Source organism: Mycteria americana, chromosome 9 (assembly GCF_035582795.1).
Source record: "Mycteria americana isolate JAX WOST 10 ecotype Jacksonville Zoo and Gardens chromosome 9, USCA_MyAme_1.0, whole genome shotgun sequence".
Lineage (NCBI taxonomy): Eukaryota > Metazoa > Chordata > Aves > Ciconiiformes > Ciconiidae > Mycteria > Mycteria americana.
In genome coordinates, this window is record NC_134373.1 from 38,619,458 (window position 1) to 38,635,088 (window position 15,631).

The following is a 15,631-nucleotide window of genomic DNA, read 5'->3' on the forward strand; positions in this document are numbered from 1 at the left end:
TCCAACTGGACATTGTGCCACTGATCACAAGCCCCAAGGCCTGGCCATTCAGAGAGTTTCCAATCCATCTCACCGTCCACTTACCTAACCCATCCTTTGTCAAGCTTGTTTATGAGGATGTTATGGCAGACAGTGTCAAAAGCCCTACTAAAGTTGAGGTAAACAATATCCACTGCTTTTCCCTCATTTGCCAAGCTAGTCACATCACTGTAGAAGGCTATGAGGTTGGCTAAGCATGACTTCCCCTTCATAAATCCATGCTGACTACTCCCAATCAGTTTTTTGTCCTTGGTGGTTTTGGAAATGGTTTCCAGGACTAATTGCTCCATCGCTTTCCCAGAGGTTGAGGTGAGGCTGGCCCTGCTTTGTGAAGGTTGGACTAGAGATATTCTGAGGCCCCTTCCAACCTGAATTATCCTGTGACCCATATAAAAAAGTGCAATAGTGGGAAACAAAGCAAAAAATACCAACATTTAAAGAATCAGAAATGACAATGTCAAAAACAAAAGGTGACTGCTCTTGTACTATGCTACGAAACGAGGACATGAGTGTCATTTGAAAGGATGACTATTATTATGGGCAGGAAAAGAAGGAAATGAAAAATTTACATGAATCACTTAAGGTTTATCACTTTTGTTTGACTCCCCTCAGACTTAACATTATTTTGTTTCCATGTTTTAAAATAAAGTATGAATTGTGCATTAAAATGTAAAAATATACATACAGCAGATTTCAGAATGCTCATCACTTCCATCCAGACAGTCATCATCCCCATCACAGCGCCAGCGATCCTGGATACAGCGTTTATTGTTACATTGAAACTGTTCAGCTTTGCACAACTGTGGTAGCACTTCTCCATGTTTAACTAGGAAAAATATCCAAGAAGCACACCTATTTTATCAGCTTGATACATACAGAATGCAACACTACCTCTACATAAATAGATATAAATTCTTGTTACCACTCTTCAGAACATTTTTTAGTAAACTTTGCATATTTGAGGTAATTCCACCTGAAGCCTGTAACAGCATGCATATCTGAGTGTATGGTTGAGGTAATGTATTTTTAATAAATGGAAGAACTCAGAACAGAATGGCACTCAAACTGTTTTTCAAATTGGTGCTTAGATGACAGGGTAAAAATATCAATTTAAAATATTGCAATGCCTCATCAACAGTGAAAAGAAAATATTCTTACAGACACAGACCAATTCTAGTGCACGTTAAAGGGCTATAAAATGATTACTGAAGAGCTGATTCTTGTATCCAAACAACAACTCAAACACCTGCATTATGCACTGGTACAGACTCGGCAAAGAAGAAAGGATAAAATTCTACTGAGGTAGAATTAAGTAGCAAGCTACAAGCTTATTGATAAATCCAGACAGATACATTTCTCAACATAAGGTTCAGAATGCTTAATGTGTAAATACCACACATCACTCTATGACCCTATGAAGAACATCAAAGTCCTTGGAAAGAGCCGGGCAATGAAGTGTGTTGGGGAAAAAGCAGGAATCCTGCTTCGTTCAGATCTGAAAGGTCTAACCTCTCTTCCTAATGCTTACATTCCATCTTACCAGTGAGAAGTCCACCTTCCAGTATTTTCTGCTAAAAAGAAAAATAGTTTTCTTTAGCAACAGTGATGGCTCTGCCAGCCATGCATTTGGGTCAAATTCAAGGTAATTGCAAGCTCAATAATGTTCATCATGTTATGAAATAATCCTTATGCTTTACTCATCTCTACTAGGCTTATTGCTGGAGACCTATGTAAAGTTTTACGCACTACACTTCAAGAAATAGATCAATGAGATTTAAAAAAAAAAAAGAGAGAGAATTTTGAGTAAGTTACAAATATCAAGTCTAAACATTTTAAAAAAATCTGTATTATCTGATGAGTTACTATTTTTAATTGAAAATCCCACATCGTATTATTAACACTTTTTTTTTTAATTGGTGTTTCAATGAAGATATCCAAGGAAGAGATGCAATAAAAAGACAGTGAAATTTGTGTAGCCTGTGTCAGGACCTATTATATACAAATATATCTGCTTGACATGTTTTATGAACAGTTTCAGCATGAACATTTTCTATGCCAGAGTTCAATTTAAGATACTTAGTCCATATAATAATCTGAAACCAGGTTATATAGATTTAACCACAACATTTTCTGGTATTTCTGATATTCTTTAAAAGAGGTCAGTGAAATATTTAAGAGCTTTATCATATCAGACATTCTGAAATATTTTCCAATGTATTTTATCTTCAAATATTGTGCACTTAATATTTTGTCTTTTTTGAAAAAATTTTCATTATATTTAATAAACTGTCTTCAAGTAGAACTTTTATTCAAGAAATATTTCTTTGTGTTATAGAACCGCAAAAACCCTCTAAGAGACTGCACTTTCTTGTTTTATTTTCAGATTTGACTTGATCCCTTAACAGCAGTATCAGCTCAGATATTCTTTAGAAATCTTACTCATGCAGGTTGTGCTGTTTTCCTCCAAAAGCTGATTATCAGCACAGGCACAAACTCTGCCTCCAGGAATGGCTAAACAAAGAGTGCTGCAGCCTCCATTATTAACACGACATGCATTATCACCTGTGAAAATAAAAAAAGCAACTTTAAAACTAACAGCCATGCTAGAATGAGAAGATTTTTTTTTTAGAATGTAAGCACATGAAGAATTTTTTACCGTTATTTTCCTCTCATGTTAGGGACACATTATTCTCATAGTTTGTTACTACAGGTTATAATATTTAAACAATTTTAGTGACAGGTTGCAATAAGCCGTAAGAATAAAAAAACCCAACTACACCATCAGCTCGCAACATTCCATCTCCCTTTTTTATGAGGGGAACAAATATTACAAAATATTTAATATGATGCAGCTACATTCACATAGTAGTTTTAAGAAATTAAACAGTATATAAAGGAATGTTCTGAAGTATATTGGCATCTGCACACGTTAAAACAATGTGACTACAAATGCAGACTAAGAAAAAAAGAGAAAGGAAACAGAAATTAAAAGTATAATGAGATCTATGGCAGATAGAATACACGGCGGATATTCCACTACTCTTTTCTGAACACATCTGCTGTTTCTCTGCCTTCTTCTGTGATATTGTTTCCTCCCAAAAGCTGTACGCTGTTCACATGAAGATACTGTCAGCTGTCAGGTGTTTTAATCATCTACCAAGGACTGCTGCATCCTCACTACCTCATTTCTTAAGCAAGCAGACTTAAAACCAAAGCCCACTGAAGCAAATGTTATGATTTCTGTTTGTGTCACTTTGGTCACGACCTAATTGCTTAGATACGCACTGCTGAGGACATTTAGCTTCTCATGATCAAAGCTCTGTTAATTTCAACTGTTGGTGACAACTGACTATGATCAGGCAAGCTATAAAACTTCATGGCTGCTGAAACTTTTAATTAAAACTACTTTTTTTTCATCTTCCTGTCCTTATAAAAAGTAGGTGTTCCTTCCTCTGCTCCTCCTTTTTAGGAGTACAAAGCATTCATCAGCTTCCTGGGTTAAAACAGACTCCACACAATTCCCTCTCCTCAAAGCACTACCACTTCTCTTTTCATAGAAAATATAATATTAAGTTATCACAGAGGTAGCTACGGACATGCATATTAAACTGTCCTGTCAGAGCCATACCTGCATTTGCAGGGAAACTTTTTCAAACTATGAAATGAACATCAGCTAACCAGCAAATAATTTAAGATTTTGAAAATTTTCAAGTTTTAAGATGCACCTCAATACATCTTACAATACAGTCCTTGAGTATTTCATAATAATCTATTCCTAGACTTTTTTCTGACCCATACATCACTTCTTAGAAGCAAATGTGTTCTACAGTCCATTAAAACCCCACCGAACTTTCAAATAAATTTCTGTAAAATAATTAATATGGAATGCTGTGGGAAGCCGCTGTGGTACTTGTACTTTCATTAGGCAGGGTGTAAGAGAGATGGAAAGAACATAGCTGTATAAACAGGGAAAACTGGAAGTTTCTATGAAGTGTGAGGGCTGGATCACAATTTTAGATGGAGCAGTTCCAACTTAGACTGGGCACTTAAAATACTTTATTGGATCTTGACTTCATGTTTTAGACTATGACCTAAAACACTGTACAAAAATTGACTCCTTTATTATATCTATGCTCACCAAAACCTAAATAATATGAACAAAACATCAAAAGAGTAAGAAAGAGATGTATTTGCATCTAAATCTCAGAAAACCTCAGATAAGTGATCACCTCAGGAGAAAGCACCTTGAAACTCTCCACGTCTTTACAGGGCCACCCATTATTCAAATCAAAGGATGTCAGTAACGCAAAGATTTAAGAAGATATCAGAAGCTGCCAAAACAAACAAACCACAATACAATCTTCAAAAGTGAATCCAAAATTATATAGCACAAGTCAAGGAGATTTGCAAGTATTTAATTAAAGAATATACATGAGTTTGTCAGATCACTAAAAAAGGGTAAGGCTATAGAATAAACAACTATTTAAGACAAATATAGAAACACTTTGAAAACCCACAACGATTCTGAAGCCCAATGCAAGCCTAAAATAAATAAAATCAAAATCAAAACACTAGATCAAAGTCAACTGGTCCATCTTGAAGATGAAACATTCCTACTTAACCTCATAATTGGGATGACAACCTACAGTAGAGTAGGTTACTTGCTAAGTGATAAAAGAGAGGATGAAAACAAGGCAAATACCAAGTACTAGGAGTTAAAGCAACAAGATCCTAGATAAATAGGTTTATAAAGTGAGCTTTAAGGAAGTCTTGAGCCTGAAGGTGCAATGAGACCTTCAGTCTCGTCAGTCTTGATGAAAAGACTCCTAGGCTAAAATGTCTCCTGAAATGCAGTACAACAAGAAGGTTAAGTCTCTTTACTGAGTAAGCTGTGGAACACATTTAGCTACCAAGTATTTATGAAATTAAATTCCCTCGACTGCCATTCATAACAGCTATTTTATATGGGTGTTCTTAAAATATTCCCAAAATTTTAAAACTACTTTCAAAGCTATTATCATAGTTTTCATATTTTTGCTAGCTTTTCAAACAGCTGCTGCCCTGCCACTTGCATATGATTAAATTAGGCTGATTCCGTTTTAAGTTGCCAAAAATTAGGCCAGAGCTAAAACAAGGTAGCTGCATATCAGTCATCATTCTCAGAAAAAAAAATATGGAAACCATATGCATTTGTTTAATCATCTCATTTAAAAGATACTGTGAAGTATTTATCTCTGCTTCGAAATTATTGTACTTCTATGTTTTCATGAGTATTCATTTATGTTTGTACTTTCCCATAAACCTGTCCTCAAGTACTGCTAAAGCTGTGTAAGGCTACTTTTAGGTCCATACTACACACATGAAGTGCACCCTGGGGCTCAAGCAGCTCTTCGTTGCAATCTGAGGAGTTAAAATATCAACTGATTTCAAAAGAGGCTATTTTAACTGCTGTAAATGGACTTACACAAGACTTACTTACATATGAATAGCAATCTCCCCCTCTTTAGCAGTGGAAATACCCGCAGGCCCTGGTAGTTTCATATGCTGACTGTAAATCCAACTGCTATGATTACTGTGCTTCCCGCCACCTCCCCATTTTTTAAGGTATTCCTGACACATACAGACCCAAAGACTATGCCTAGGAAAGTAAGATGAATTCTAATCTCTGAAAGCAAGGAGAAAAAAAAAAACACAACCAACATTCCTCTGCACCTCTTCTTAAGGAGATACCAAAAGAAGCTTAATGTCTCTACCCATAGTACTAAGCAAAGCAGGATTGGCACAGTCAAGTATCCTGTAAAAGATCTCCTAATCAAAATGCCAGTCTCAATTCAACTGTGCCAAAATGAATAGACATGGTTTCTGCTTGTGCAGACAGTGACAATAACGACAGCATCAAAACAGTAACCTCAAAATATCAAAGCCAAAGGTTTCTAAGGTATGTGTGCATAAGCGATAAAATATAACTCATACCATAAAATGAACTACAATGGTTTTCTCTGTACCATATGATTCAGCCTTGATCTTGTTCTTTTAGAACACACACACACACAAAAAATTAGCATCACTTTCTTTAAAATAAATGCTTATACTCCTTTGGGAACAATGCAAGATCTACTTCACTGAGCATGTCAAAAAGGGAAGATCCTAAAGGCTGCAGTTAGCTTACAAAATTCCAATTGCAATTTCAAACAAAGAATGCATTAATGAGCCAAATTATCTTTCTCAAGATTTAAGCTCACTCGGCTAAAAACGTGTAAGAGGTAACATTTTAGCCTTCTATCTCTCGTGTTAGCTTATTTAGAAGCTAATAGCAATTGCATTAATTTTTAAATTTCCCTTTTTTCTAAAAATAAAGGAACTTTCTGAGTACCAAATAAAGCAGCAGAAGTACTGAGTATTTAAAGCAATCACCACATCCTCTCCTAGTGGACACAGTTCAAAGTATTCTGAAATTTGGCCAACTTGAGGGTAGATTTGGGGGCAGGTTTTGCCTTAAAAAAAAACCCAAACCCAACAAAAAAAACCCAAACACACTATGTTTTTACATGGCTTTGGAAGTGAGAGTCCCTGAAAAGCATCTGTGATAAGAGACACACTGTTATATTGACCTTGACATACTACAGTTTGATTTAGGTATTGAAAATTTAGATGTTACAATATCAAAAAGGAGAAACTTTCAGCATTGCCTCCATACTCATAAAACCAATTACAAGTCGGCTGTCTGGACCTCAGCACTCCATAATCAAGTATTAATCTCAATGGCTTTCCCTAAGAAAGCCTATCTGGACATATAAAAATATTATTCAGCAGGAAAGGGAAAACTTCATATTAACTTTCTGTAAAGAAAATCACTAAGCTTTTCAGTAGGGTCTCAGATGGTTAAGTGAGACATTGTAAACAGTGGTTTTCCCAAGGAAAAACAAACTGGAAGATGTACTTTTAGATAGAGAAGAAGTCTTTATCTTCTCCAAAGAATACTAATTACGTATCTAAGTCTTCAAATATAGTAAATTTAAAAATGAAATATAAAATTAAACAACCCTATAAATGCAGATATTACACATCAAGTATTTTGCCTATACACATATGCACTTCCCACTTTAAACTTTAGCACCATTTTGAAAACTAAACTGTTTCTTCCCTTTGTAAATCACCAGCTGTTTGTTTGCTGGATGGAAAAAAATAGTAAGACTAGACAGAAGAAAAACAATTAAAAAAATAGTATGTGTGGTATATAAAACCTCTGAAATAAACCTATGCAAAATATTTCACCAGTATATATAGGAAAAATATTTACTATACTTTATTTTCATATATACGTGTATCATTTTTGTATACACACAGAGAAATGTATATATACACGTTTGGCATAGATATATGCCTATAACAAAGATAAAGGCTAGATATTTTCTCTGTATCTATGAGTGCTAAATATTTTTTCTAATGTTTTGACTCTATCCACTCTGTACTAGTTTTATCAGTTGCTCTCCAAGCCATTCATTGACTACAAATGACAGAGACACAGTCAAACCTTCCAAGCACTAAGAAGAGACATGAACAAGACACTGCACCTACATCCAGATCTCAAGGTGATGATACCGTGAAAATAAAATTGGGCTTTATGCACAGGGACAAAGTATTTGTAATAGGTCCTGTAAACTTAAAAAAAAAACCAAAAAAAAACAGACAAAAAAAACCCAAAAAAACCCAAAAAACCCACCACAAACCAAACAAACAAACAAACCCCAAAACCACACACACACAAAAACAACAAACAAACAAAAAACAACAACAACAAAAAAAAATCCACCCAAAAACCCAAAACCAAAAAAAGCAAAAAACTCCCACTGTTTTAACAAGCACATTTTAACACTGTATCTGTACATAGCATTCAGAAAAATGGTGAAATCTACTTTTTTTTTACTTTTTTCATGTACAGAATCAAATGTAGGACTGCCAACACCTTAGTGTCTCTGATTTTCTGTAGGAACTGTTGAACTGGAAACTTTCTACTTCTACATGTCAAAAGTGATGATCTACAGAGATTAATTGGATTTATAGACATTAATATTTAATATGATCATCTTTTAAACAGTATTTTATCTATACTAATTCCTGATGTTCAGTTTTATGTTTGGTAGCAGACATTAAGCAGAACTGTTTTCATTAAAGAGAGCAGATATTCAACAACTCATCTGAACACTGTATGCAATAAATGGATTCCAAAGTTTTCTTCTGTAAAATACATTTGTAAATTTACCTGTATAGTAGCAATTGCATTTTCTAAACTCCATCCATGCAAACCTATGGCCTTTATCTCATTTCTCTACTGATAAAAGTAACAACAATTATGGATTTTTCCACTACTCTCAAAGGCCACTTACTCTGATTCTGTGTAACAGCACCAGGTACTTTCAGAAGATTAAGTCGTGCGGTGCTGATGTAGACCAAGATGGGGGAGAAAATTACAAAAAGGAAGAGACAGACAGGATCTATGATCTCATTTAAGAAAAGATAAATGCAATAATATATTTTATGTCTATGAGCCAATGTATATACATTTTCTATTCTATTTTATACTTTCACAGTATCTCTTTGACAAACAAGAAAAATGGCAATAAAGGCAGTGTAAATACACAGAAGAAATTCAGACAGGTATAATACTATGATTCAGTTTTTAGTAAGTACGAGATGACTAATTTCAACATCAATGGATTGAAACATTGGAAAGTATCTTCCTCATGCCATGAGTCATATTCTTTTTTCTATTGTTGTTCATCTAGTAACCTCAAAATACTAGGACACTGTAAGGGAAAATATCCTTTTATAACAGACCTTTGGAAAAATTGTATGTTATAAATACCTTGCTGTTTACGTGGATCATAAATCTGGAGCCCAAACAGAGGTGGTCTCTCACTTCTTAACAGTGTCACATTCCTTGTAACCAGATCCAACTGGAAAATTGACCCATTCATATAATCTGTCCAGTAAATATAATTTCCGTGATGCGACAGTCCAAAAGGATGATTCAAATCTTTTCCATTGTAGACTACCTGCAATTAATTAGTGGTGGGTGAGCATTAGCAAGGTTAAAATAATTATTATTTTTTCTTAGCATACACTGCAGAGAACATAAAATGGGAAATAAGAAAACTGAGATAAGCACTATGCCCAAACATAATGACTTAATGCAATAAAAACAAATAAAGAGTGTAAAGCCGTTCCATGCGCCAGCATCAATATCTAACTTCTAAATTTCATATAAATTCATTTTAAGTGTCCCCTGTCAGATAACGCAGAGGAATGTAGGTAACCATGCAATCATTATGTTCAGTAAATATCTACCTTCTTCCGTAGCAAGGAAGGATGGTTGTTTACATAACTTTGAGTATCTGTCAATTATATCAAATATCTGCTTCTTTTAAAGCAAAGAATAATGTGTATCAGTTGCTTATTTTTGTTGAAGTGTGAAGTAAGCGCAGAGATTGCTTATTCATTTCTGTGAACTTCCTCTCTAGTTTGGGTTGCGATAACTTAAAAAACAAACAAAAAACCATGCCACAGTTTGTTCCCAAAATAAGACAAACTTTCTTCCATCACCTTCTACTTCTGGTTTAACTCATACATAAAACTACAAATTACACCCCAAATCTTGTCCTTATTTTATGGGCTGCAGAAATGTTCCAGAACAGTGTCATTTGCTATAGCTCCAGTTTCAGGACTCCTTCACAAGAACTGCAACTACCACTACACAAGAGCTGTCTGATAAAGAGGAACAGTTTACAAATAGTTTCGATCCCTACAGAATGAAAACAAAACTTTAAAAAGAGTCTAAACTTACCATCAAGTAAATTAGAGTAATTAGAATGATTTACTTCAAAAAGAAGTGCAGAACTCTAAATCGTCTACTTTTGGGAGCCCTGCCTTTATACTTCATCATAGCAGCTGCAGTTTGGAATGACTAAGTTCCAGTCTTCTCCTGCTGGCTGGGGTCCTTGCTTGAACTAATGCCCAACAGTGTACTTCTAGCTTGCCTCTAGAAAGGAGGAAGCAGTTCACCAGATGCCCTACCTTGTCTCTATTTAGAGACACAAACCCAAGGGAAGAAGGAGATAAAGCCCACTAAAATACAACTACTATGAGGTGACAAACATCATCCCCTTTTGCCCTCCAAATTTTCTCTTTGGGCTTGGAATTCTTTCAGTCAGAACTCCTCATCTCAGTTAACTGCTTTTGATCAAAATTAATCCATCAGTCAATCATCCACCACCTACTGTTGGAATTTTAGTAGACTTCCCCACCGCCTAAAAGCTTCACTATACTGACACTTCCGGAACCAACGATGCTATTGACCCAGTTATATTTTGACCAAAATATCCTATAATAAAGAACAAATTATTCAGCATCAAAAGCAAGTATCTTCTAGTTATTTTTGGCTACATAAATTTCATTCAAATGGCTAGGCATTTATTTAAATCACAGGATTATAGAAAAACACTTTTCAAAAACCAGAACCATTCTGTGACACACTTCAAGATAAAACCTGTAAAGACGAGTGCTTCTTATTATTCACCAGTTCTGGTGGGAGGCAAAACCGGCAAAACCAGCAGTTCTCACTAGCAATCCATGTGTAATCCACGGCAGCTGCATTTAACCTTCCTAGACCTGTTCTGTCCAGGAACTTTTCAGGAAGCCTAGCATCGCTAGTAGACAAGGATCTCTAATTAAAAAATGTCTTTCTGCCGATGCGCTTACCCTCCTCCCCCCTCCATTACAGGACCATAACGGATTTGGAGCAAAAGCAGAAGCGCTAAATGTAAATCCCAACCTAGCCATTATGACAAACTGCAACAGTACAGCATTAGTACAGGCTTAACAATGGATCACTCAATATAAAGGATTTTAAAAACAATATTAAAGCAATATGAGCTTGTACAGGGATGAGTTCCAGGGAGGACTGTGTCTACAGTTACTGCTTTCAGTACCAGAGATCTGCTCACTGGTCCTATCAAGGCCATCATACAGAGGGAATCATGAGTGAAGGATAAATGAGAAGTCACAAGACACGTACATTTTGTGATAAAATCCTCCCACAGAAGGACTTAATGCCCGCCATTCTCTATTAAAGATGAAGTTTCAGTTGTCAGGGTACTAATTTTTTGAAGCAGATGCTAAACCTTCCCCAAATTATCAGACTCCAGTCTAAGCATTAACCGTTTTCCAGATGTCTGTTCTGTGCTTGTTACTTCTATAAAGCAACACAGAGCTTCTATACAGACTTGTATCTAGCTAGTATAGCCATTAGTGACAACTAAAACAATCTCTCTCCATCTTTGACTGCACTTGCGAATGCTTCCCCTCTGCATATTACCACAAATGCTCAAACAGGGCGCTGAGATTCATTGAAAGCAGCTTATCCAGTGAAGTTAAATGAAAGCCTCTCTCTGGCAGAGCCAAAAGAAGTGGGTTTTTTTCTACTGAAAAACTCTTTGTAGCTTCGTGGCTCAATCAAAATGTAACTCATTGTCACATGAGAAAAATACATTAAAAAAATCAACTTTTGTGTCACTTTCTAAAGATGAAAATTTTAAGCTGTATTATAGTCTCCTCCAGGAGACTGCCAACATTGCTTGTTTCAACAGAGATGACACTGGACATGCCGCAGGGTTATACAGACTTTAAAAAGCTTGAAAAGTATTTTTAACATAACACAATAAAATCCAGAGAAAGAGCATGCCTGTGGCAAAACAGCAGTATTTTTCTTTTACCTTTCTCTCAGTTCCATTCAAAAATATCCTTTCAATGTGATCATAATAGGCGTCACACCAGTATAATACATTGGCATGATAGTCCAGAGTTAAACCATTTGGCCATAGCATCTTTGAAGTTACAAAAATCTGCCGACTGTAGCCATCCATCCATGCCTTCTCAATTCTTCCCACACTGTCATCTATTTCATCCTCTTCCCAGTCTGTCCAATACATCCAGCTACGAAATTATAAAAATGAACATTTAGATACCATTTTAATCATCTGAATTATACTGAAGACTTTTCGCAGAAGCTTGCAACAGTATATCCACAAGCCAGAGCAATTTTGACTTTTGCATGTTTCTATCCACTGCTATTTCTACAACTATATTTACTTTCCCTGTGTACTGGATGCTGCTGAAATGACACTTAGGGTGTTTTGCTCATGTGGTAATGAATTACATGAATACCAAATGGGCTAACTGACATGAGAAGTTAAAGAACTGTTTAAGAACTTATTTAATCACACCAGAATTATGATTTTTTTTTTAAACCAGCAATTTTATTGACTTTGTCACAAAGTTCAAACCTTTATGTTTGTTTGGGGTTTTTTTGGTGTTTTGTTTTGTTTTGGGTTTTTTTGGGGTTTTTTTTGGCCAAGTCTCATTTGCCTTTATGATGCAAATCTGCTTTTTATTGTGCTTAATACAATCAAAAAAGCTGCAATATATTAATTAATTGCACTGTAGTTTAATAGCTACGGGATAACCTTGACATTCTGCATTCTGTGAACTTCATATCCCACATGAAAGCAGCTAAATTACTCAGAAAACTATTATGAGCACTCTGTCTCTCACAAAAATGTTTAGAAAGATAGATGGATATAAAAATTATTTGAAAAACAGCTGGTAGGCAATTTTAGCATAGTTTTATGGTTTATAGTGCAGCAATGTAGATAACCAAAAGATCTCTGAAAAATAAGTACCTATGCTACTTTGGAAAAAGTAAGCAAACATTATAGTAAGTCATCTAAAAGTATTAGCTCAGATGAGTTCTCTGAGCCATTCTCTACTGGACACTACAGAACACACGCTATGTTTCCTTTTTTTTTTTTCCCCCCTTATTGAATTAAACCTGATTATCATATTTTATTACAGAATTCGCTGGTGACAACTCTGATTTCAACACTTTTACATACACAACTTGAACTTATACAAAATCAGAGGGCAGCAAATATGCTAAGAAACACCACTTTTCTCTTTTCTCTATTTTTTTCCCCAAAGGAAAAACAGGTTCATGGAAAGAAACACATAGAAGCCTGTATGTAATCTATGAAGCATCTAAACAGCATTTCAGATCATATGATGCACAGTGACATCAATATGCTGAAAACATTTACTAGATAGTAGATGCTTACTCTTAAAGACAAATCTAGGAGTTCGGTTATTAAGCATTAAATAGAGGAAAAACATCACACAGATCTTAAATAGATCTTACTTGTTAAAGTTGTCATGATTTAACTGGTATTTATGTGCCTTACCTTTGATTCCACCAGATTTGTGTTTCTGAAATTCTACAAATTTCCAAAATAACTTGTGTGACCCTAACCTGCTTAACCTGCCTGTACTTTGAAGAATAAAGTTCTGGAATTTAAATTCTGAATTTACAAAGGAATGGAACACAGAAGTGAAAAACAGTTTTGTTATCAAATCTGTGTAAATGATGCCAAATCTACTGGCCAAAAATTTTATTCAAACACACTTTTATGTATAAGCATAATTTGATCAGTTTGGTTTTTTATATAAGAAATTGGAAAAGATAAAGGAAAAATTGCACCATCATTACACAGGTTTACAGATATGCAAATGTACCTTTTTTGTTTCTTTTCTGTCTCTTCCAAGTCACCCACCAGAAGGCTGTTTTGGGTTCTTTTAATATTTTTGTAAATATATGCTAAGAACATCAACCAATTTCTGATCCATGAGGCTTATAAGCTTCATTCCATGTTTGACTCAAACAACACTAGGTTTAATCACAGAATTAGAAAACCTGTGTACGCCCTAAAGCTCAGGCAGAGATGCAGGTCAGTATGGTATTTATTTTATTGCAAGACAAAATATGTTTTACAAATATTTACATAACTGCTCAACAGCAATTACTGAGCTTTTCTCCATTAACTTTTTGTCTATACTTATTCTAGTTATCATGTCATAAGCTAAAACATGCTTACAGTAACAGACATTTACATTAATGTGCTTTAATTGTATCTCAAAATGCAGTTAATGCTTCTATATTGGTTAAATCAAGACTAATATTTTCTAAACATAATTAAAATGCCATAATAAATGCTATCCCTCAGGAGAAGCTTCCATGAGAAGTATAATAATGAAAGGCACGCTATTTTATTAGAAAAATGTTTTATATAATAGCCCTTTTCAGACAATACATCTTCATACACTATTTCCTGTGCCATGCATTTACTGAGCTGGAAAATTTAACAAAGTAATTGTAGGTACGGTTATGGTTTGTGGTCTGATTTTACATCCTTACTATCTGACCTTAATTAATTGTAGCCTTTCCACAGTCACTTCCATTCCTCAAAGGACAAGCTCAAAAGTGAAAACTTGATAGTGTAAATACATTCTAGTATGGGAAAACAGCAACCAGTCCAGCCACACTAGAATTACCTGCCTACATCATCCTCCAGTGACAATTCCCTGAATAAATGTAACAGTGAATTTTTAGGTAAACCACAACTATAACACACCAATATAATGTTCTTTTTGTTATGCAGCCTATCACAATTAATTATGTTAGTAAATAATGAAAAGTACCTGTCTCATTTAGTTTTGTAAACCAATGTGTACAAGGCCATGGTTATAATTATCTTCAGAAATTGAGACTTACAAAGAGAGAAATAAAGGAGAGTATTATAAAGTTCACTTAGCATTAAAAATACATACAGGTCTGATACACTCAATTTGTTTGAGAAAAAGGTGAATCACATTCAAATTAACTTGACATAGGTTCAACGGTGTCTGGGCATACACATTCCTCTGAAGGTTTCAGGCAAGAATGCTGGACAGGAATTACAGATATTATAGACTACTGTAGAATTACAGACTACTACATGACTCTACAAACGCCATCCTAAGCAAAGTTCAATCCTGTATTTATACTATAAAAGCAATCATTAAACAACATGAATTAGTCTACTTCATACCCATTGACAGGATCAACAACAATTCCTCTAGGGTGGGACATGTCTCCCTCCAACAAAGTTTTTCTACTCTGAGCAGCTTTTTCCAGCCTGGCTACAGCAATCGTTTTCCTGTGGCCATCGTTCGTCCAATAAAGATTATTTCCAATCCAGTCCACTGCTATGCCTTCTACATTATCAAGATCTGTTGAGAGACAGAAGACAGTAATAAGAGATTAATATTACATGTTTATGTTCTAACATTATCCGTTCGTATGAACAATGGACAATATATGCTCCATATAGCTAAGTTAGATTATTTCCTTGAATCTGAATTATATTTGCTGTGCTTGTCAGAATTAGTCTTTGCTGAAAACACCCTACAACAGACAAAGACTGGTCATAAAACTAGTGTGTTAAACCATAAGCCTTCATATGTTAACCATAGCTGGCCCTGGACAAACAACTATTTAACAAACCTCTACTTAATTTTAACCCCAAACAGCAATATCACTCAAGCCAAGAACAGCTTCCAGGATCAGCTCTAGTACTCTAAATTATCTTGCTTTTACCCAAACAAGTTTCATTCTTATTAAAAACCAAGCAAAATGGACATTGGATTTACATTTGTTACTTGACCT

General features: G+C 35.0%; 1 protein-coding gene across 1 annotated transcript in view; it reads right to left on the reverse strand.

The window, feature by feature from the left end:
* LRP1B (LDL receptor related protein 1B) overlaps window positions 1-15,631 on the reverse strand; it is a 482,733-nt gene that overhangs the window by 279,542 nt on the left and 187,560 nt on the right. Inside the window, exons 11-15 of the mRNA XM_075511235.1 lie at window positions 15,015-15,195; window positions 11,811-12,030; window positions 8,906-9,095; window positions 2,479-2,601; window positions 725-865 (exon numbers count right to left, since the gene is read on the reverse strand). Coding sequence (XP_075367350.1) covers window positions 725-865; window positions 2,479-2,601; window positions 8,906-9,095; window positions 11,811-12,030; window positions 15,015-15,195 — 855 coding nt within the window. The remainder of the gene's footprint in view (window positions 1-724; window positions 866-2,478; window positions 2,602-8,905; window positions 9,096-11,810; window positions 12,031-15,014; window positions 15,196-15,631) is intronic.